The sequence below is a fragment of the Equus caballus genome, chromosome 20 (genome assembly GCF_041296265.1).
Source record: "Equus caballus isolate H_3958 breed thoroughbred chromosome 20, TB-T2T, whole genome shotgun sequence".
Classification (NCBI taxonomy): Eukaryota; Metazoa; Chordata; class Mammalia; order Perissodactyla; family Equidae; genus Equus; species Equus caballus.
In genome coordinates this window covers 52,896,116-52,919,788 of record NC_091703.1, presented here as the reverse complement: position 1 = coordinate 52,919,788, position 23,673 = coordinate 52,896,116, and the positions used below count along the sequence as shown (strand labels likewise).

At 35.2% G+C, this 23,673-nt stretch overlaps 1 protein-coding gene across 4 annotated transcripts in view; it reads left to right on the top strand.

Moving 5' to 3' along the window:
- The window catches only part of PKHD1 (PKHD1 ciliary IPT domain containing fibrocystin/polyductin), a 414,787-nt gene that overhangs the window by 263,955 nt on the left and 127,159 nt on the right, over positions 1-23,673 (top strand). For all 4 annotated transcript variants that reach the window (XR_002802305.2, XM_014734488.3, XM_070244730.1 and 1 more), the window contains 2 exons: positions 14,236-14,349; positions 16,889-16,976. Coding sequence is in view for 3 of the 4 variants with exons in the window: in XM_014734488.3 (XP_014589974.3) it covers positions 14,236-14,349; positions 16,889-16,976 (202 nt within the window). In the remaining variant the exon portion in view is untranslated. The remainder of the gene's footprint in view (positions 1-14,235; positions 14,350-16,888; positions 16,977-23,673) is intronic.

Genomic DNA, 23,673 nt, shown 5'->3' with positions numbered 1-23,673 from the left:
ATGATCACAGGGCAGCTAGAGTGCAGGGAGAAGAAGAGTGAAGGAGAAACTCATTAACTCCTGTGTCTTTCTTTGTTATGTTTCGTGCCTCCCTGGGCAGCTGGTGGAGGGGCCAGAGACTCAAGGCGTGCCTGGAGATGGGGCTTCTCCAGCTGGGAAGTGAGGCGTGTTGCTGAGGCTGAGGGGCAGGCAGCAGGGAGTGGATCTGGAGTCGTGTGTTAACGAGTCTGGTACATTGTCTTACTTAAACAGAAGACATGAGTTGTTATAGGTGGACCGTGTACTTGGAACTGCTGTAGGCAATAAGTGTACAATGATGAAAAGAAACATATCTCCTGCCCCCAAACGAACTACTTTTGGACTTAGTAAGGCTTTCCATTTTGACCCCAAAAAGGAGATTAAAAGAGAATTCCCAGGAGCAATAATACCTTATCCCAAAGAAATAAATCTCTGATGGTGAGGAAATATTTACATATTGTTGTTCAGTATCATTCAAAGTTTAGAATCTCTGCTGGGAGAGAATTCTAGGCCTAAATAGCTGTCCAAAGCTTAAATCACTGTGAGAAAATTCCTGAAAAATTATGGTCAAGGCTTTTCTTGAGTACTTCTAGTGACAGAAAAATTTGAGACAACCTGTTCCTGCTTTAAAAATTCTCGTTAGAATTCTTTTCCTTCTATTAAGTCAAAGTCTCTCTTCCTCCAGTTTCTGTGGGTTCAGGTTCTTCCATTTGATCCACACAGGACGAGGGTCAACCCGCTTCCCTGTGACAGCCCCTCATTCACAGTTTCCTGAACCTTCTCTTTTTTAGGTTATGCAGTTCCTATTATTTTAACCACAGTTAAATCATAGCTATTTTCATCATAGTTATTGTTATGTTTATATAGTTATATCATTTTAATCATAGTTATTGATGTTTTAAAATAATTTTCATTTTTCAGTCTATTCTAAAAAAACTGGAAAATAAAGAAAAACAGAAACTTGCACAGGAAAAATGAAGTAGTCACTCATATTCCCAAATGTAAAGCTAACTGCAGTTAATATTTTGTATTTTGTCTTAAAATCATTTTTTTTACTACACTTACACGCATATACACACTCACTTTAAATGTAGGATGTACAGTTTGATAATCTTTTGGGTCCTATATTAACAGTGTGAGAATTTCCTCAACTCATTATATTTCAAAGAAACAATTTTAATTGCTTTAGTATTCCATAATATATATGAGTACATATGTGTGTATGTATATGTGTGCCTACATATATAATAATTTATTTAACCATTTTTCTATTGTTGCACATCTAGATTATTTCAGATTTTGTCCTTGTGACTTACTCTGCAACAGACATTTCAGCACTTCAATTATTATTCGTATCCCTGATTGTTTCCTTAGGATAGACTTTTATAAGAGGAATTGATGGGCGTAAGGATAAACGCATGTTTTGAGGTCATTGATACATATTGTCAAATTGCTTCCCAGAAAGGTTTTTACAAATTTACATTCCCTCCACATTTCTAAGAGTTATGAGATCCCGTCACTTTTCCTAGCCTTGCCTCTAAACGCATCTCTGTTTTGTTTCATGCCTCTGAAAGTTTGAAGCCGGGGGAAAGAACTATTCCCGGGTGGGCCCTGACTTATTCTGAGCAGAGTGAAATGGGTATAGCAGTCACCAGCATGGGCTCCATGTCAGGTGCCTGGGATCAGATCCAGCTTGGTCACCTACTTGCTGTTTGACTGTAAGCAAGTCAGCCTCTGGACACCTCCATTTCTTCATCTGTAAGGTGTATGGCAACAATAGAACCTTCTTCAGAGGGATGTTGAAACCAATAAATGTAACAGCTCCTACTACATGCTGGGCAAATAGTAGGTGTTTAATAAATGTTGATTTATCTGCCGGGGTGCCTGGAGGAAATAAATGTCATACTGAATTGGACAATTGGAGGAGATTTTAACGAAGGAACCATTTACAACAGTCCAAATGGCATGGGGCATACTCCAGGGCTAGTAACAGCACAGCGCGCGTACAACCCCTCGCCCCCAAGGAGCAAGATAAGGAAGTCCTTACTGGAATCAGAGATGAAGGGATTGTGATGTGTGGAGATGGTTGCCAGACAGTGGCATGACCTCTTGTATGGCTGGGACTCACCCAGTACCTGGAGGGACCTGTGGGAATAAATATCCTGTTCTTACTCTCCTCTGTTGTCTCCTGCTCACGATGCCATTTGGCCAAACCCAACTGGAACTCTGAGTAAAGGAGAACTCATTGATGTAGTCCGTGAAGGTCAGCAGCACCCTGGGGCACTGAGCAGGGTAGGGAAGGACAGAGCTTGCAAGTGGAGGTGTCAGTGGAAGCTCTCCAGCACAGTCAGCTTCCAGCTGTCATAACAGATACAATTCTTCTATTAATACAGCCAAAGATTGAACTAACTTCTTTGTCCAGCCATGTCATGCTGTTGGTCCTGCCAACTATATTGTCAACTCTAATTCTTACTCTTTTTATATGTGCTTCCTCAAACACATATCTCTACATTGTACACTTATATAGAGATTATTTTGTTTTCTCTTGAGTTTTAGGGGGATCTAAGTGAAATACTTTTTTACTTATCTCTTCATTTTATTATTTCAGTTCATCTTTACACACTGGAGAAATCCTTTTGGATTCTGATTTTTTTCTCCAAGATTAATATCATTTGTCGATTTGTTTAATATTCTGTAAAATCCTCAACCAGTAAACTGATAGAAATATTAAATAAAACTGAGCCTTGCTCTTGTTACTAGAAAACTTATTTCAGGTTGACATCTGCTATTGCTAGGATTGGTCTTTTTTCATAAGCTGTTTTTAGGTTTCTGAGGTTATTGCTAAACTTGTCGCCTGAAAATCTGTACCTCCGAAGGGAAGTGACGCTATGCCACTTTCCAGTTTTGATCTATACATTTTAAATCTTATTTTTAGATTTGTCTATTCTCAACTATATTTTTACCTATTACCAAACAATGGTGTATTCTTTTCTTCCCACTTTGTCTGTGTGTTCCAGGCTTAAAGGTTGATTACTGGAACCCATCTGCCCAATTCTATGTGTATTATGCCTGAAGGAAGACTTTCAACCCATCTGTCAAATTCTACCACACCCTAAAGAAATCCCAACATGAAATAGATAATAAGACTAGTTAGTAATCAAACTTAATGGATGTGGACATTGGCACAGAGCACTGCCAGAGTATGTCTGCTATCTGATGCCATTTGATCCAAGTCCCAACGTTGTGGAATTACATTTCTTGGTGGTCCTGCTTTTAAGGCAACTGGTGCTGGCAAAAGGTATCAATTGACTTTCAGTAGAGTAGAATCATAATGCTAGAATTAGAAGGAAAGTTTAAGATCAAAGCTTTGCTTAGAGGCCTACAGCTGCATCACAAATGCCAAACTCAATTTCCTTCTTTGTTCAATGGTTGTCTCAGTAGTCTGATAAAACATTTAAGATAAGCTTACAGTATTTCACTTGTGTGTCCATTCGTCATATGTTTGCTAATGCCTACATGTGCCAAGCACCATGAGAGAAGCTGGATGTATGGAAACAGAAGTCGGGAACCTAGCTTTCAAGAGATGTCTCACTCAAATAGTGGAGACAAATAAGTTAAAAAATAAGGGAAGAGTCACCTCTTCCAACCTAGAGGGGTTTAAAGATAAAGGAAGAGATCTGAAAAGGAACATATTAGTGGACAAGCATTATGCCTTCTGGAAGTTGTAGGAAATGGGGATGTCCGCACTGCAGGATTTGTATGGAATGGCAGTGGCAGATGAAGCTCCTTGGCCTTATACATTAAGCTAAGGAGTTTGCATTTTGTTATGAAGGCAGTGGGTAGTCACTGGATAGTTTTAAGTGGGGAAGTGACATGATTAGATTTGGTCTTAAAAATACGACTCCTGCCAATGTGGGGATGTATTAGAAGGGGCGCAGTGAAAAGTCAGAAGGCTGCTGAGGTTTTCGGGAAAGAGACTGTAAAGGACTACACCAGGGCACTAGAGTTAACGAGAAAGAATGAGTTAGGGAAACATTAAGGAGGTGAAACAGCGCACTAGAACCTAGTGGCAACTTCGATGTGAGGTGAGAACGAGTTGTTTAGGACACATCCTAGATTTCAGGTTGGGAGATCTGGGTTGACGGTGGTGCCAGGATGAAATCTCCTTTCTACCACTTGTTAGTTGAGTGACTCTGGGTAAATTACATGAGCCATCTCTGCCTCAGTTTCCTTACCTCCAAAATGAGAATAATAATAGTGCTTATTTCATAGCGTTTTATGAAAATTAAATGAGTTAATATTTTTTAAAGTGCTTGAACAGGGTCAGGTACATAATAAGTCCTTACAGTGATTTGTTGAGTGTGCAGAATCACACACCTCAAGTTTAGATTTCAGCGGACTGTGCATGTGGGAACGTGTAGACGGCAAGTAGGTTTATGAAAAAGCACAAGAGATTGTGTTAAATATATGTATTTGGGATTCATCAGCCCAAATGCGAGACCAAAGGTGTGGGATAGAGAAGGAAAAATGACCAGAGCTGAAATTTTGGAGAGAACCATTCTTTTAAGGGTGTTACAGGAAGCTGAGCTCAGGAAGGAGAATGGAAAAGAAACAGCTACATAGGTAGAAGGAAAATGAAATGATAAGAAAATGATATCCTGAAACAAAAGGAGGAATTTACAAAAAAGAGGGAGTGGTCAGTAGTGTGAGATACAGCAGAGAGAACAGAGAAAACAGCAAAGGAGGTTGGCCGTCTTATGCCGGCTTTTTGTGTTTTGTATAATCGTGGTCAAATATAGCTTTGACACAAATGTTACTTTGCATGTGGAACAAAGAAAAAATTCAAAATTTATTGCTTGAGGGATGATAACTTTTAATGAATTCAATACCATTTATCCATTCTTTACCAACTTCATTTTTTGGCTTTAATATAATGTTAAGTAAAATTGAATGTATTAAATCTCATGCTTGAAAATGAATCGTTGTCCATGTGGAGTGATGTCATCACATCTTTATATGCTTTCATGGACTTTCTTTTGGATGATGAAATGGAGCAAATAAGTTGATATTAAGGTGAAAATAATTCCTTTGTTATAGTGATTTTCCAAAGTTTCGTTTATAGATGTGTTCCTCTCTCTGTTCCTTTTTGCCCTCCTTCCCTCGCTTTCTCCCTCATTGAATGCCAACTCAGTGCCAAGCATTCTTCCTGGGACTTAAGTCTTCAGCAGTGAGCAAGACAGATAAGATTCCTGCTTGCATTCTTTTGTTGAGGGAAACAGACAATGAAACAGTAAAACAAATGGGGAAGATAATTTTAGATGGCAGCGCATGCTCGGAAGGAAGCTAAATAGGAGAATGAGCTAAAGAGAGGTCCAGGTTGCATCTTGGCACCATAGATTAGGTAGTGAGCAAAAACCTTTCTGAAGAGTCAATGTGACCTAAGACCACAGAGACAAGAGAGAGCTAAACTTGCAAAGACAACAGGCTGTCAGACAGAAGGAAGAGCTAGTGCAAAAGTCCGAGGCAGAAGCAGGAATGTGCTTTACATAGTTGTGAGACAGAAAGCCAGGCAGACTAACTGGAGGATATGACAGGAACAACAGACATGAGTTTCATGATGTAGGCTGGATTTTAAGTTATGCCGTGTTTCTTTCTAAAGCATTAAAGAACACAAATGAGTCCGAATTATGCTGAAAATTTTTACTTTTGGATAACCTCATGAGCATGACTTTAACAAGACAAAAATTCATTTAGAACTTTCATAAACATGGAAATTCCGGAGACCTGGATTATAATTCTAGTTTAGCAACTTATTATATAATTTCTGGAAAATTCTCCAATAGTAGACTTGTAACTGTGATATCACGGACCTCAGGGATTGGGTGAATCATCTGTCTCACTGTGTGGTTAAGGGAACTGAGATCCAGAGAGGTTATTGATTTGTTCCAAAGTCTCATAGCTGGTAAAGAGGAAGACCAGGATTAGAGGCTATTTTTGTTACTTTAAATACTCATCCTTCAACCCTTTGCCAGGTCTACCTTCACTATGAGCTTTTCCTGTCTCCATTCAGTAGGTTTCAGTGTATCTTTTCTTCTGATGCATTCTATTCATTCATATCACCATTATGGCATCCATTCTATTGTTATGAAAAGATGTGTTTTCATGAAGATCTTCTCTATATTAGATGATAGACTTCTTTAGAACCTGTGGTGACCCTATTGCCTAGGGCATAGTAGACTTCTGATAGTCTGCTGTGTGACTGATTAGTGTATACACAAATGAACGGACACCTCTAAGACTGTCTTTCAGCTCACTCCCTTTTTCTTGTAACACATTCAGTCTCCCTATACTTAAATGTCAACATCTGTGAGGAAGGAATTGTACTGTTAATGTATAAATGACTACGGTGTTTTCCCCCTGTGTGAAAAGGATAAGATACATTGAAAAAGTTGGTGGTCTTGTACAAATCCAAAGCATTTTCAATTTTTACTCTGTCTAGGAGAGGAAAACTGTTAAAATGCCTGACTCAAAGCCTGTTCAATAAACATTGGTTGTTGATTGTTTTAAAATGTTTGGATTTCTTTGCCCATGAATAGCTGTCTGAAGTCATCCCTTTCCTCTGTGTCCCTTCTTAGATGACATATTCCTATGTTTTAATGTGTTCCTTGTTATCTTAGATATCACTGACGTTAACATGCTGTTGATCCAAACGTTCAACTCAATAAGGAGTGGTAAAATCTTATATTTTTAAAATCACAAATGGAGAATTTTCTTGCGTAGCTTGTAGGAGGATTTCACAGAAGGATAACTAGTAGCAATAAATTTGTGTCTTTAAAACTTAATAGAACCCTCCTTGATCCTCAAGTAATCAACGACATACCCGACATATTAATGTCCCTGAGGACTCAGCAGTTCCTTGTTCCTTTGACCTGTCACAACCAGGTCACATGATACATTGCCTAGTCCCTCAGTAATTATGCTAGGAACTGAGTTTTTATCCTAAAACTTGTCACATATTGTTTTGCAGAGCCAGTGATGAGTATTTGTCAGCTCTGGCTCACATTTGTAGCCAGGAGCCTAAGGTCATCATTAGCACATGACTTTGATTGTCAGGAAATGAAGTACTAGGTGTATGGAAGTTTCTTTCATTGCTTCCATGATTGGGACTTTCTCAACCCTAAAGAAGAAAAATCCATACACAGTTTATTGCCTTCCAAACTGACAGTTCTGTAAGGCTCATTGGATGATTAAGTAATAAGAAGGAGACAAACCAGAGGAAAGTGTAGATTAAAACATATCCTCCAGCCTAAAGCCACAATACCCAGAGTCGGACTCATTGAGTAGGCAGAGAGAATCTTGTGATGATGTTTGTTTACAAATCATATATTAAGTAAAAAAATATATATGCGTGTGTATATATATATATATCCTCTTTCAAGTTTAACTATGATTAGAAAATAATACAAATAATCACACATATAATGTGTAAGTATGAGTACAAGTGTACATAGATATCTGCAAAATTGATGATTTATAAATTAGCTAATATGGATCATCAGTCAACAAATAAGGTTCTGTTTACACTGACAGTTCTCTAATCAAACTACTAGTTAACTGATAAAATAAAAAGGTGACATCAAAGGGATGTGACTTTTAAATATTGCACTTATTTAACTATAAGGGCTAAAGCATAAAAGCTTTGTTCTTTACAGGTTCTGGAAACACTGAACTCAATTTCTGTGAGTGTCTGGTAGCCCACGGTTAAATAATACATATTTCAAAATGAGATTAAACATAGAAATATCTGTTTATTTCCAGGTGCATGTTAGTTTTCCAACAGGTAAACATCACATTATACTTGAATATATGTATGTGTTTCAAGCAAAACACTGATACAAGAAATGATTCTTCTGTCTTATTGGGCTGTTAGTTAGTCTCTGCTAAACAAATTTACAGTAATCATCTTTCCTTTAATTTAATATTTTCCAAATCAGTGTTTCTTAAACTATATTTTGGACTCTTGAACTTCTATGACAGTAACATAAAATTCCTTAGAAATTTATTAATTATTTTAAAATTATTAAATAGCTAATTATATAATAAAATAACATATTATTTAGTGAATTATTTTTGCATGGAAAAACTAAATAATTTTAAGCAAATAGGTGAATAAGTGAATGAATGAGTAATTTGTTTTCTTAGTGAGAGAACTCTTGTAAGTTTTCAAACTCACAAGATAAACTTTCAAGAGAAAACTCTTGAGTTTGAGAGGAATTTAATTGTATCCCTTGAAATTCCTTGGGCTGGACATTCAAATAATTGATCACCTAATATTTTTGTCTTTGAAATGTCTAGTTTAAAGCACTTTAGGAATAGGACATTACTTTCTACAAAGAGCTTACCTTATTTTTTTAAATTTCCAAATTTAAATGTTAATTTTGAAATGTTTCATTTCTCCATTGTTACTACTACTATTTTTTACTATTATTGTTACTAAGAGCCAACTTTTTTTTTTTTTTTGCTGAGGATGATTAACCCTAAGCTAACTTCCACTGCCGATCTTCCTTTTTTTGTATGTGAGCTGCCACCACAGCATGGCCACTGACAGATGAGTGGTGTAGGTCTGCACCTGGGAACTGAACCCTGGCCACTGAAGCAGAACGTGCTGAACTTAACCAGTAGCCCACCAAGGCTGGCCCCAAAGCCAACATTTTTAAAAGCATGTATTATATGCAGACACTGAGCCACATGTCATTAACATGCACTAAATCATTTAACCCTCGCAAAAAGTGGATGCTATTATTGTGCCTATTCCATAGCTGCAGACACAGAGGCTTACAGAAGTGAATCAACTCAACCTTATTTATGAAGTTTTAAGGATTTTTATACATTTTGCGAGTATGTGAATTAAAGAAATATGTATTAACTTTTATTTTAATATTCTGTCAATTGTTGATAAACTAAGAGGCCTCGTTGATGGTAAAAATTTGTCAGTCTGAATAAAATTACTCTCTGAGGGGTTAAAGATTATCATTTGATAATGCCTACTGGTTATTCCTCTAACCAATTCTTATTTCATTGAGCTGAATGCCCTTCCATCCTCCTCTTTTTTTCTTTTCACGTAGGATTGATTCTATTGGGGAGGGGTGTTTTAGGGAAAAGTGGGTTAAATATGCACTGGGAATTAAAAGCTAATTCAGAATAAAATATGCTTCACAATTTAATTGGTTCAGCACTATTTGCCACTTTGGGTCTGATAGTAAGAATGTTCTGAGTCTCTTCTCTGAGGAAAATAGCTACAGCAAGACGTGAGAAAAATAGTTATGCTCCAATTAGAAGCTCAACTTCCAAAGTCATCAACATGTAACCTACATCCGAGGATAGAAGAAAATGTGAAAAGTTGATTTTGGAGGATAATTTCTCAGCCTGTCTTTCATGTGCAATCATGACATTTATGGAATTTCGAAGTTAGCTTGGACAGAAATACAAATCATTTAAAAATACAATTTGTTGCTTTGGATTTAGGACCTGAAAAAAAGTTGGTCAGGGAGACATGTCTAAAATTTTGGTCAGTATACCTTGACTATATGCCATTTTTTATGTATCGATAATACCTCAGTAAAGCTGTAAAAAAAACTTAATGGCATGGAGAAGCAGAAAGACGAATATAATTTTGTCAGTTTCCATTTTTTTGATCAATAAATACTTATTAATGAGTGTCCGTGAAGCATAACAATCAGTTAATAAATTTTGATTTATTGTGAAGTATGACACACATGTACAAAAAAGTTTATAAAATAAAAAATACACAGCTCAAACGTTATAAACTCATTCTAATGAATATCTAGTGGGATCTCATTATTGTTTTAATTTGTGTTTCCCTAATTTTTAGCGTGATTGAGCACTTTTGAGATTTTTATTGTCTATTTGATATCCTGTTTTGTGAAGTACCAGTTCTCTAGCCCCTTTTTATGATGGATTATCTGTTATATTGATTTAGCTTTTATATTGATTTATTAAAGTCATTCATATATTTTGGAGAGTACCTATTGTTGGTTATATATATTGCAAATATCTTTGCCCACTCTGTGGCTTGCTTTTTCACTCTTTTAATGGTATCTCTAGATAATTGGAAAGTCTTTATTTTAATGCAATTCACTTTATAAACATTTTCCAATATGAATTATACATTTTGATTGGACTATGATCAGCATGCATACGCTATATGATTCCAATCCTTTTAAGTTTGTTAAACGTGCTTTAGAATCATTATATGTCAATGTTTGTCAGTGTCTTGTATGTGCTTGAGAAGAATATGCTTTCTTTGCGGGTCTAGTTTTCTATCTATCCCTACTATGTCAAGGTGGCTCATTGTATTATTCAAAACTACTCTATCCTTACTATTTTTTGTTTATTCTAAAAGCAGTTCTATTTAATTTGCCTCTGTTATTATAGGTATATCTAGTTTTCCTTATAATTCTGTCAATTTCTGCTTTATTTATTCTGAACCTGTGACGTTAGGCACATACATGCTTAAAATTATTATAATATTGGTGAAAGGAGTCTTTTTTACTGTCGAGTATTCCTCTTTATTTCGAATTGTTTTCTGAAAGAGGATTGGTTAAAATTACCTAGTTCATCATTTCTGGGGTAAAATATAAATGAACTCTGCTGGTGGTGCAGAGCTCCCTCTCTCAATTAGCCTGCTGCTGAGAGAAGGAAGCGGTCAGGCAAAAGGCACAGAACTGTTCTATAAGTACTGAGTATACCACTGAAACGTGGTCTACTGTGATGGCCCACAGAGCACTGCTCAACCCAGACTTGGGGCACAAGGAAGAATGCCAGAAGAGGTGGCGTCTGAGCTGGATTTGCGTTTCTTTAGGGACTTAGGTGGCTCAGCTATTGAGCAGGTCAAGGAAACTGGGGAAAAAGAAAGGGGTTCTAAGCGGACAAAGATGTTTCTGATTGTTTGCTATTTTGAAGCATTTTCAAATGTTTGCTATTTTAAGTAGATAACACTACAGCGAAGAACTTTGGGCATTAATCTTTGTCCAGATTCCACACTATTTCTTTAGGACAAGTTCCTTGAAGGAGAATTATGGCAGCAAGGGGCACGAGCATTTTATGCAAAAAAGAGGACATTAGTTCAAGATCCTAGAAGGCTTTTAGAAGTAAATGACAGTGGAACCAAGCTTCGACAAGCTTCGAGGGATGATTAGGAGTTAGGACAAAGGTGAGAGATATAAAAGCCTGAGGAATCTCCTGTGCACAGATGAGAGAGAGTAGAGGGAATGGTAAGTAATTCAGCGTGGGTTGGCTCAGTTCCAAGGTGTGGGGAGTCATGTTGAGAGAGCGGGCTTAAGTGTAAACTAGGTTTATGCTTGATTCCATCAAAGAGGTTTAGTTAATAAAATAATATAAGGTCCTTTTCTTTTTTTCTTATCTTTGAAGTTCATGGAATCCATTTGTACCATATTCCTGTAATCATTATAAAGGTTACCTTTCTTATACCAGAACTTATTTTTCTTCCACCTCCCCAGGTGACTTTAGCATCTGGAACACATTCTGTTTGCCCTCCACTGCCCACCATCATATGGGTAACAGCCACTTCCCTTTCCTTCTTTCCTATTCCTCTATGTCCACGGGTCCTAGGATGGTACTTATTAAGTCATAATTAAATCACTTATTAAGTGCTAAACCCAGTTTCACCTCTTATTGGCTGTGTAATTTCTGACAAGTTAGTTAACCTCTCTTTGTCTCAGTTTCCCCATGAGAACCTCAACAGTATCCACCATCAGGTTGTGAGAACTGAATGAAATCATGTACGCAAAAATACCTGGCGTGTCTTTGCAGCACAACGACAGTGATTTTCCCTCCATCATAGGCATCAAAATTCATCCAGGTTGAAAATGTCTTTTGCCACAGTTTAGAGCAGCTTGGATAAGCTTTAAAAGGGAGAGCCAGAGAGGAACAGCTCTATTCTGAGAGCGTTCTCCGAGGTGGCTGCTGTCATTTGGGGACAAAGCCCAAGCTGGTGAGAGCTCTTCACCTTTCTTTGATTGCTAGACTGGAGAATAAAATGGGGAGCCAGGCTTTAGGGCTTTCCATTCACCAGCTTTTACGAATTCAAGATACACAGAATTTTAATGTGGAAATAGCGCATATTTCCGTCTCTTCGGTCACCCTCGCCTTCTCTCTACTCAGTCCCTATCCTCCGTCTTTCCCTTCCCCCACACCGCAGAAAAGAATCCAAACTCTGGTCATTTCAGATACCAGAAGATCACGGCAGGCTGACTAATTTTGCCCAGACTTTCTACGAAAGCTGCACATGTGCTGCCATTCGGGTTGCATAATTGATTTCATCTCTGATTTTAGAGGAACGCTGAACTCTTTTTGTGGGACTCTGCATACATTTCTCTAGGGCAGAAACTGTCCTACTTTTTTCTCTCTGGTATCTGTTTAGTGCTAGGCCATTTTGTTCCTCAAGAATCTAAGCTACCCTCTGTGAAATAAATGAAATCACAGTTGGAAAACAGCTTACTGGACAGACTCATAACCACAAGATAAGAGCGACACCACACGTATTTTCTTAACATTCTCCTCTTCTCCTCCTTCCCTTCTTTCTGCTCTAGCACATCTTTGTTTTGGCTAAGATGATCCATTAGTGGCTCAGCTGAGGACTGGCATTGACTACGCAGAGCAGCAGCGTACCTCAGCACCTCATTGGGCACACACACGCAGTGGGGTCTAATCTTTGCCTTCCCATTGACGTACTGTGTGACTCTAGGCAGATCTACTTGCCTCTCCGAGTCTTACTTTTAGCAGTCCCTTCTAGACTAATGGCTGTGAAGGCTAGACTATGAAGATAGGTGTGTGGCAAGCTGCGAACTCACATGGAGCCTTTCGGCTAAGCAGGTATGCATGATGTGTCAACTGGGAGAGTGATTTGACGCCCCCTGAAAGGTCACTTAAGCAAAGTGACAACCAGGCAATTGTAAGTTTACCATTTACTTCATACTGTATTTGAAAACCTCATTTTTGGTTATATTTTCAGGGATTTCTAAACTGGAAAGTCTCATTTGATAGCAGATGTTTTTTGTGAACCTGTTTGATCCGGTATAGAGTTTGGAGACTATCTTTTCACCAGTCACTTTTGAAAACCTGATTCCTTATAATATTGTCTGTACTTTAAGATGTACTTTCTGAAGAAAATAACCTTCATTAAGTCCATATTCACTAACACTACTTCAGCAAATTCTCTAAATAATTCTCACACTGTAAAAGGGACCAAACTCTGCTGCTGACATCCTCACAACAGGGTCAGAAGTAATTCCCAACTACTGTCTGCCTATCACAGCCTGAATGGATTGGGTCTTTGGGCTGCTAAAGAATTTACGCTTAGAAGATAACCCATTACTTGCTCAATAAAACCCTTAGCATAAACGATCATCATTCAAATTCAGACTCTGTTATTTACTAGTTGGATAAATTCGGACAAGTCCTTTAACCTCTAAGACTTGTTATGTATAAATATTTGAAATTGAAATGAGAATCATACTTACTTCTCAGGTTCGTTTTGAGAACTAAATGCTAAAATGCATGTAGGGAAATTTGGGGATCCAGTCAGTGGATCCAGACATGATCCAGCCAATGTATCAACCAGGTTTTGCTGTAAAAATGGTGGGTAACAAATAATCCCCAAATCTCAGTGGCTTACAACAGCAAATGTGCTAGACTTGGTTGGAGTTGCTTCCAGCTTGTGTGTTTGATTCAGATCTGCTATGTGTGTCTCTTCATTCAGGCACTAGAGGCTATTTACGGAATTTGCCTTTCATGGCAGAAGACATCATTTCTGTGAAAATTTGCCAGGCAACTTAAAAGCATCAACTTGGAACTGACGTTACTATCACTCGTACCCAAATTTCATTGGCCAAAACAAGTCATATGACCAGGCTAAATATTCGTAGGTCAGGAAAGTTTACTCTGCCCTAGTGAAGAAAAAAGAGTGAATATTTGCTGAATAATAATTTAATCTCCTTCAGAGTTTATGGTCTCTTATTTTCTCCCCTTTTTCTGTTTCATCTATGTGACCAATGGCTCTTCGTATATAGTTTACTTCATAGCATCTACTTTGCACTTCCACAATTAATTCCCAATATCCCCCTCGCTCTTTTAATTTCAAATTAATTTAAATGATATACTTTTCTTTGTGGACAGGTACTTTAGAAAATCCCTTAGAAAAAGAACAAAAGCTTCTGATTCTCCTTAGAGCCTCAGAAGGAGTCTTTTGTGACCGTTTTGATGGAATTCATATTGATCCAGGAACAATTGGTAAGAGTGTATTTTATACTCTTTTAATAAAAGAAAATATCTTTTATTAATATCTTTTATTAAAATAGCTTTTATTAAAAATGAAATGTGTGTGTGTTTGTGAGTCTCATAGAGAAGTACCACTCATAGATCGTCTACTAAATTCCAGGCACTCTTCTAGGTAATTTATATTCATTATCTCTCTTACCACCTCTCCTGTAAGTAAGGTCCATTTTATGGAGGTAAAAACTAAGCCTCAGAGATGATGAGAAATATGCAGAAGGCAGCACAGCTTTATAGTGTCAGAACCTAGGTTTAATTCCAAATTTGGTCAGACACCAAAGTCTGGAATAAGACTATGTTATCAACTGTAAATAATGTGTGTTATTGATATATTTTTTAAACTGATGGAGCTATAGATTACTAAGGAATGTTTGCTGTTGACAGTGTCATCATTTGATATTGCCACAGTACCAAATCCTATAGTATAATTGGTCCACATAAGAGCACAGAACTGGGACTGGCCTTGTACAACCATGATGGAAGAGCCGCTCAACAACTCAGTTTTAAAGGATAGATCTAAGAGGCTGTTTATCAGATTTCTAGGATTTTCTCACTTTCTCTGTCTGGCATTACTGATTTTATAAGATCTCAGTGACTCAGTAAAGTGGAAACAATCATGTTTCGGATAGTCTGAAGTTTGGTAACTTGGTTCCATAATGTACAAGAGTTGCCATATAATCCTTTAAGAGTGCTTTATTGTTTCCAAAGGATCTTTCATACACGCTATTTGTTTCATGTTTTTAAGAATATGAAATTCAAGAATTTTTAAACTTTTTCAAGTTGGAAAACTGGGTGGATCATAACAGGAACACTGAATCTCTTTTGGCCTGTGGCGTCTACTCTGTTCCATGGAGGGCCGCATTGGATTAAATTTTGTGTTAGGAGCGTATAAGGATGCTTGTCCTGATCTACGACTCCAGCCATATGGCCAAACTAGTGTTTTGGTATTTTTTTCTGATACTAAATTGAATAGGAAAGAAAATATTTATTTCATTGCATGCTTAAAATTTTGTGATATCATAAGTAAATGGCATATTTTAATCTAAGTATTATAATCTCCTTGGAAGAACTAAAAAATGGCATCATTTTACGGTAAACCATTGATGATTGGGAATGATCAAGAAATCTGCTTTTCTGGTCAATTGAATTTTCTGGATAATTGAAATTTAAGGAAATAAACTGGTTTTTGTTAAAATTTTTGTTGTTGGAAGTTTCTCTAAATTACTTCATGTTTCTCGCCTGCCTGGCTTACTTAGCCAATAGTGAAAAAGATGGAACTTTTCTTATGATAATGATGATGATATCTCATGAAACTTTTATATATGCATATATATATTACTATTATTATAAAATATTTATTCCAGGATATGTCCTGAAAGTGAGAGTATTTTTCATTATTTACATTTGAGATCATATTTTCATTATTCTTGATTTTAGTTTTATTATCTTCTGACTTTTTTTCTGAATTAGAGTATGGAAAAAATTATGGATGTTGATATAAACAGTTGGTTAGGTTATAATTAAATGAGATTGTTTTAGTTCACAATGGCATGTTATATTCACGAGGCATATCATTTGTGACTTACTGGTGTTTGTTTATTTCATTTATACATTTTTCTGCTAAAAACTGTGAAGTCTCTAGATTTCAAGATTAGTGATGTACAACAGAATGGAGTGCACCAATCTAGAATAGGCAGACAATCTGTTTGGATGCAGGAAGAAAATATTAGAACTTCTATTCAAACATATATGAATATATTCATATATGTGTGTGTTTATCTTATCTAAACATAAATAAATGTAAAGCATTAGGAGTGCGTAATCCTAATTTTGTAACTATTTGGGCTCACGCTCAAAACATTTTTGGAATGTTGGAATATGAGATTTTAAATGGCAGTAAAACATGTAAGAGGAAAGACCTGAAGGAAAGAGACTGGAGTGCATCAAGCACATCCCTGGTAAGACTTTAATTTGTGAGTCTGAAATAAATTATATTTTGAAACAAAGGAGCTGAAGATCTATCCTTTGATATCTGTAAAACAACATAACATAAGGTCCAACCACCGAAAACAAAGCCAATAGCACCCAATCTCTTTCCTCAGGAAGTAAAATTACCCTTACCTTGGAAAATCCAGTGTATAGCATAAAACATTAAAACCAGTTAACTTCCAATAGAAGTGCAAATGGTTTGGAGTCACTTAATGGTAGAAATCAAACTAGTTAGCCATTAGAGTGGTCTATTTCCAGCTTTTGGATTACTGCATGTGGGGTAGCATTCATTTCTCTATAGCTTTTGAGAAAATGAGTTTCATAGCTACGTGAGATATTTACATTCTGAAAACAGAGCACTTAAATATTCTTTTTCTTACAAGGTGGACATGTTCACATATGGTTTCTTTATCAGATATTTTGCATAACCTCTCTAATGAGTTTTACGTATGTGGCCTTAATTCCTCTGAAGGATTTTCCTATCTAACTTTGCTCCTTTTGTTTTCAGGGGTTTATGGGAAAGTTCAGCTTCACAGTGCTTATCCTAAGAAATCCTGGACACATCTTGGGGCTGACATTGCCTCAGGCAATGAGAGGTAAGGAATGAGAGTAAGTGAGGGATGTACTTTTTAGTTTCATTTCCTTCTCCTTGAAGTTTTATTATGATATGAAATTAAATTATAGATTAAGAATCATAATTGAAGGATGAACAAATGGAAAAATAAGGGACTAAAAGAGATTTTAGAAATCTCTGTAACTTAGTAGAAGGAGAACAAAAACAAGTGAAAGGCAGGGGAGGAATATGGTTTATTTAAGGAGTGAATTTTAGATAATACTTGTTTACTGTTGTTAATAAATCTTAAAACCTGAATTCTATGAGATAAATGAAGTATGAGGTGAGACCACAATAGTCTGAGTTGAAATGGTAGCTGGTTAAGAGATAGAAATAAGATAGGAAAGAGATGAAGCATATGAAAAATTTTATGGAATTTAAGACACAATAACAATTAATAATACATTGGAGGCAGTTAAGAATGTAATCACTATGGCCTCAAAGTGAATAGTAACATGAAAAACAAACTGATAGAATCTCTCTGAATGCAGAAGACAAGATTAGGAGATAAAAATAGTAAAAGAGAAAATGTTAGAAATAGAGAACGAAATATAGAAAGTACATATAGGTAATCACTCTTTTTAAGAAGATCCCAGAATAACCACAACAGAAAGAATAACAAAAACTATAATTGAAATACATATTGCAAACAGAGGGTAGTTACATTTAATTTGAACAGATTAATATCAAGAATAATGAGTGCTACATTTCCTCACAACAAGAAAAAACAGAGTGAAAAAAGCAAGAGAAAAACAGAAAGGGGCATAAAGCTTGCTAACCTCAGAATTCTCTGTACAGTTAAATACAGGAAGATGGTGGTGCAAAATCCATAAACGTTTAGGGAAAGAAAGATTATGACCAAAGAATCGGACATCCTACTAAGATGCCACTCACATGTGAAAGCAAACAAAAGATATCTTTCGCATTGTAAAAACTAAAAAAAATGCAAAAACCTAATGAAGAGATTAAACTGAATCTAAAATTGAAGAATAAGAATAAAATTCAAGAATAATATTAAAGTATATAAAGTATATATATATTAAAGGTAAACACTGAGATAAGTTAAATATAATACTGTAAATATGGTTATTAAAATAAGACAAATTCTAATTGTTCTTGTAAAAGAAATCACATAAAGTTTGAAAAGTTAGTGTATTAATCAAAGTTTTATTTATATAAAAAATATATAACCAGTAGGTTATGTGTGTATATATATATGTATATATCATACTAATTTTATATATATATCGTGTATTATATAAACAGTATGCATTAATGTATATAGTATATAGAGAGATATAGTTCAAGAAATTGGCCTACATGCTTAAGAGGGCTGGTAAGTTCAAAATCTGTAGGGCAGGCCAGCAGGCTGCAAAGCCTGGAGCGGGATCTGATGTTTCAGTCTGGATGCAGAATTTCTTCTTTGGGGGAACCTCAAATTTTTCTTTTAACGCCTTCCAACTCATTGATGCGTTCCACCCACATTATTGAGGGTAATCTTCTTTACTTAAAGTCAACTGATTGTAGCTGTTAATCATATTTACAAAATACCTTCCCAGAAACACCTACATTCGCGTTTGATTGAATAACTGGGTACTAGAGACTAGCCAAGTGGACATATAAACTAACCATTGTGGGCCGTAATTCTCAGATAAAAATCTAGGTTTAAAATCTGGGACTATGGCCGTAGGAAACTGGAGATGAGACATAAGAGTGCCCTAGGAAGTAACTATGTAAACGTGAGTAAATTCTAGCAGAAGTTAAAATGGGATATATAGTTTCCAAATCACCAGAGGAAAAGAAGAATGAAAGAAACCATAGAACACATAGTAAAATGCAAAAAAAGACGGAAATGAAATAGTAAGAGAACAAAAACAACAAAAAGGCATAAAAACACAACAGAAGTAAAATAGTGAGAATAAATCAACTATTTATAAAAATAAAATATGCTTGTTAAAAATGACCCTATATAGAAAAACTTGGGTAATAAAATGTAATCTAATTTTTTCACCAGAAGAAAACTTAAAACCAATTAAGAAAAAAATTAAAATTAAATATTATATGAAATAAATCATCAAAATATCAACAAAGTGAAAGCAAGGACCTCAAGATTATTCACAAGAAAAATAAAAAACACAATAAATGTATAAAATTTGTCAAATAAATGCATTTTATATTAATAAAGACTTCAACCTTTACTAAGACGCGAATAGTCAGGAAAATTTTACACCAGGCAACATAATATAGATATATATAAAGTACATCTCATCCAGGTAATATAATATAGAAATATATAAAGTACATCTCTAAGAAATAGAAGGGGAAATAGATAGAAATAAAAATAATAATGAAAGACATTTACTTAAATCTGTGTTTTTATAAATTAGGTTAAAAATGATAAAGAAAATATGAATAATATAATAAAGGGAATTTAATTTGTGTGTGTATATATATATATATCTTCACCCCAGGATATAATATAATAAAATAATATAGTATATAATATTCTATATATTCTATATGTAGAGAATATAATATAATAAAAATCTTAATAAATTTTCATAGACAAATGATATAGAATGTGATCACACTAAAATAAATGTAGAGACTAAAACATCTTAACCAACAATATTAATCTCTTGAAAGATGAGAGAAAAGAAAAAGTAAACCCTCTCCTAAATAATTTTTGTATCAAAGGGGAGATCAAAACTTTATCAATAGAATACTTGGGAAATAACAATGAGAGTATTGCATGAGACATGCCAAACAGGCCATCACATTAAATGCTTTCATTGTTGGATAAGACAGCACAACAATAAGAAAGCCAAGCTTTCAATATGAGAAACCAAAAACAAAATAATCACTAAGTCTAATGAAATCAACTGGTGCAAGATAAAGGCAGAAACTGGTGAATTAGAAAGTGGGAAATTAGTAGATTTGAATTCTTTTTAGAGATAACTGGTTTAATCTCTATTAACTTTAATCATGCAAAGAAAACAGTATATAAAATCAGAAATGAAAATTCAAAATATAACAGATACCAAAAAAGATTAAAATTGTAATATAGAAAAGTGTATATCTATATAGTGACATTTTGAAATTTAAAAAATAAATTATATATAGAAATATAAATCATCATAATTGGCTAAAGAAGAATAAAACTGAAAGACCAAATAATAATGAAAGACATGAAGTTATCAAAGATTTATCCCCAAGAATACATTTGGCTCAAATAAATTTATGGCATGCTCTTTCAATCATTCAAATATCAGATGCTTTTTATGCTGTATAATCTATTTCATAGCGTAGGAAAATATGTGACGCCTTCCAGTTAATTCTAGAAAGCAAGTACAAAAGAATTTTTAAAACAGCTGCTAAAGATAACTCAAAAAAAGAAAACAGAGGCAACATCCAAGTATAAGCAAAATGCAAAAATCCTAAATAAAACAGCAACAAACAAAATCCAGTAATTTATTAGAAGAAAAAAACGATGATTGATTGTGACTTATTCAAGCAAAAGGATGGATTGAAATGAAATAATCCATTAATATAATTTATCTAAACAATAGAAAGATTAAGAGAATGATCAATTTGGTACAAAACCGAAATATGTTTAATGAAATTCAGTGTGCATTCTTGGCATAAACAGTAAATTAAGACTACAAGGATACTTTCTTTAAATCAATGTTACTTAGTAGGGTAGTTTAGCCCTTAGTTGAGAATCACTGCTTTTAAATAATTAAAAAATCTCTCTCAAACAAGCAACTTTGTATTTTATGGAAAAAGTAACATTAAAAATTACTATGTATGACAACAGTCATTAAATATTGTTATTAAAGTTTTAACCAATGTTCTAAGTCAAGAAAAAGAAATGCGTTAGTTGTAACTATTGAAAGGAATCCAAATTATCAATTTTTTGTAGATTATATACATTTTGTCTTAGAAAGCTAGAGAATCATCTGAAAAACTATCAGTTGCATTCAATAAATGCACAAATCAATAGCTTTTTAATATTGAGCAATAAAGTTTTAAATTATAATGTAGAATCTTACTTAAAATTTTAATTTAAAATATCTAGAAATAGACAAGAAAAATTACAGGAGCTATAAAAGCAAAACTATAAAATTCTAGTAAGAGGCATAAAAGGAGATTAGAATAAATGGTGATACATAACATAATTGGAATGGCTCAGTATTTTAAAGATGTCAAATATAATGCAACTTTTAACCACAAGCCAAATGTATGCATTTGGAATCTGACTCATTAATTCTAAGTCTTTTGGAACAATAAACACTTGAAGATAGCCAAATATTGCCAGTTATTTAAAATATATATAGTTTTAATGTGAATAATTACATTGTTATTATTATTGGCACCAGAACAAAAGAGAATGCTTAGTAATGGACCCAGGTATGTATTATTACTTGGAATTTGAATGAATTAGCATTTCAATTTAGTTGAAAACTTGTTCTGGAATAATTGAGCTATGCTTTGGAAAATATAAAATTAGATTCTCACTTTATGCTTTACTTTAAAATAAATTGTAGATGGATTAAAAAAATTAAATGTAAAAAAGCAAAACTGTAAAATTATTTGAAGAAAATTTAAGTAAATATGATGTAATGTTAAACTGGGGAAGACTTGTCTGATCATAGCAAGAAATACAACAACCATATCAGCAAGAAATAACAGACTTGTTACATAAAAAAAAATCATTAAAAAAATCTATATTTCAGCATATCAATTACAAAATGTAAAGGCAAACGATAAACTAGAAAATGTTTGCAATATATATGGTATAGATGGAGGGCTATATTTTTTACTATGTAAAGAACTTTTAGGAATAAAAAGAAAAAAATATGAACACACCGGAAGAATAATCGATAAGGATTTTGAATACACGAGCCCCAAAAGAAGACGTACATCTGACTAAAACATATGGAAAAATGCTCCTTACTAGAATTAAAACACATATTAATTAAAACAATAATTAAATACCATTTAAAAATTTTTAGTTGGCAAAGGTGAAAAAGAGTGAATTCCAAGTTGACAAAGGGGAGGAGATCTAGACAGCCAGGCAGGAAATAATATGTATACATTAGCCTAGTTTTGTAAACAAAATAAAATAAAATAATATTTATGAATGCACATATGTGGATAGAGAAATGTCTGGAAGGACATGCACCAGAGCAAGGATCCCACTTGGTAGCTACTGTTTTGGTGTGCTTTTCTCTTCATCGAGTAGATATTACTTTTGTACTTATTTTAACATCATTTATTTATTTAACATGATTTTTGTGAATTATCACCATATGACAAACATTGAACTATGGTTTGGAGATACAATAACAGGTAAAAAGCAACATGGTCTCTGCCCTCAGATGTTAGTCAGGTAAATATAAACTAAATGTAATGTTACGTACGTGATAAATGCTATGAAGAAGGGCTATATAGGATTCTGAAAACATATGGATATGGGACCTTGAGGCAGTGATAGAGGTTAGAGCAGGCTTCCCTGAAGAATGATTTCAGAGGTTGGAACTGAAAGATAAGCGGGCTTTAAACAAAGTGAGGGCAGAGTATGTGTGGGAAGAGCACCCTAGCCAGAGCAAATGGCATTCAACCATTCAAAAAAGAGCAAATATCTGAGGAGTACTTACTATGTACCAGGGATTGTAAGCACTGGAGACGCAGGGGCAAATTTTAAAAGATTGCTGTCCTTTGAGAGTTTCCATCTTAGTGGAGAGAGATAGATAATAAAAAAGCAAATATAAAAATATGAACAATGCAGTTGCAGATTATAAAATGTGCTAATAGAGAAATAAATGAGATAAGATCAAAAGTAGCTGGAGGGTGTGAGGGGTTCCCTTTAAATTGAATGGACAGGGAACATCTCTCAGGAGATGGGAAATTTGAGCTGAGTTCTGACAGGTAAGAGGCATCTAGCTGTTTGATGAGAATGGGCAAGAGCACTCAGTGAAGGAGGCTCATCCAGGATTGTCCCTGAGGTGGCCTTTGGCAGGGTGGGGGACGGGAAGGAGGTCATTATGGCTGGAGCAGAGTGAGCAGAGGGGAAATTGTGTGACATTACAGATGCCAAGTCACATGGGACCTTATTTAGGTATAAGTCAAAGGGACTTAGTACCTGGTAATGATGCCAAGTCACATGGGACTTTGTTTAGATATAGGTCAAAGGGACAATCACAGAAGGGTTTTACACAGAGGAATTGATGGAATCTGATTATTGTTTTGAAAACCACTCTGGCTGCTATATAGATGATGGTTTGTGGAGACAAGAGCAGAAGCTGAGGTATCAGTTAGGAGGCTAGTTGAGGCCCAAAATCATGGTGGCTATGGCTATGGAGGCAGCAGGGATGGAGAGGAGATGGCCTGCCTGGACATGCCAGTGAATTGAATGTTGAGGTGAGGGGAATGCTTCAGGTTTTTTGATTGGTGGATGGTGGAAACATGTACTGAGATGAGAAGACAGACAGAGGAACAGGTTTGTCAGGGTAGAAGGTGGCAGGGTAGAAGGGACAATGCTAAGTTGCCGACACCCAGTGGAGATATCAACAAGGCAATTAGATACATAACTGAAGGCTCAGAGAGAAAATGTGAGGGAGTCATCCTGGAAGTGGAGGATATCCCTGATCAAGAGTACAGGTATAGGAGAAAATTGG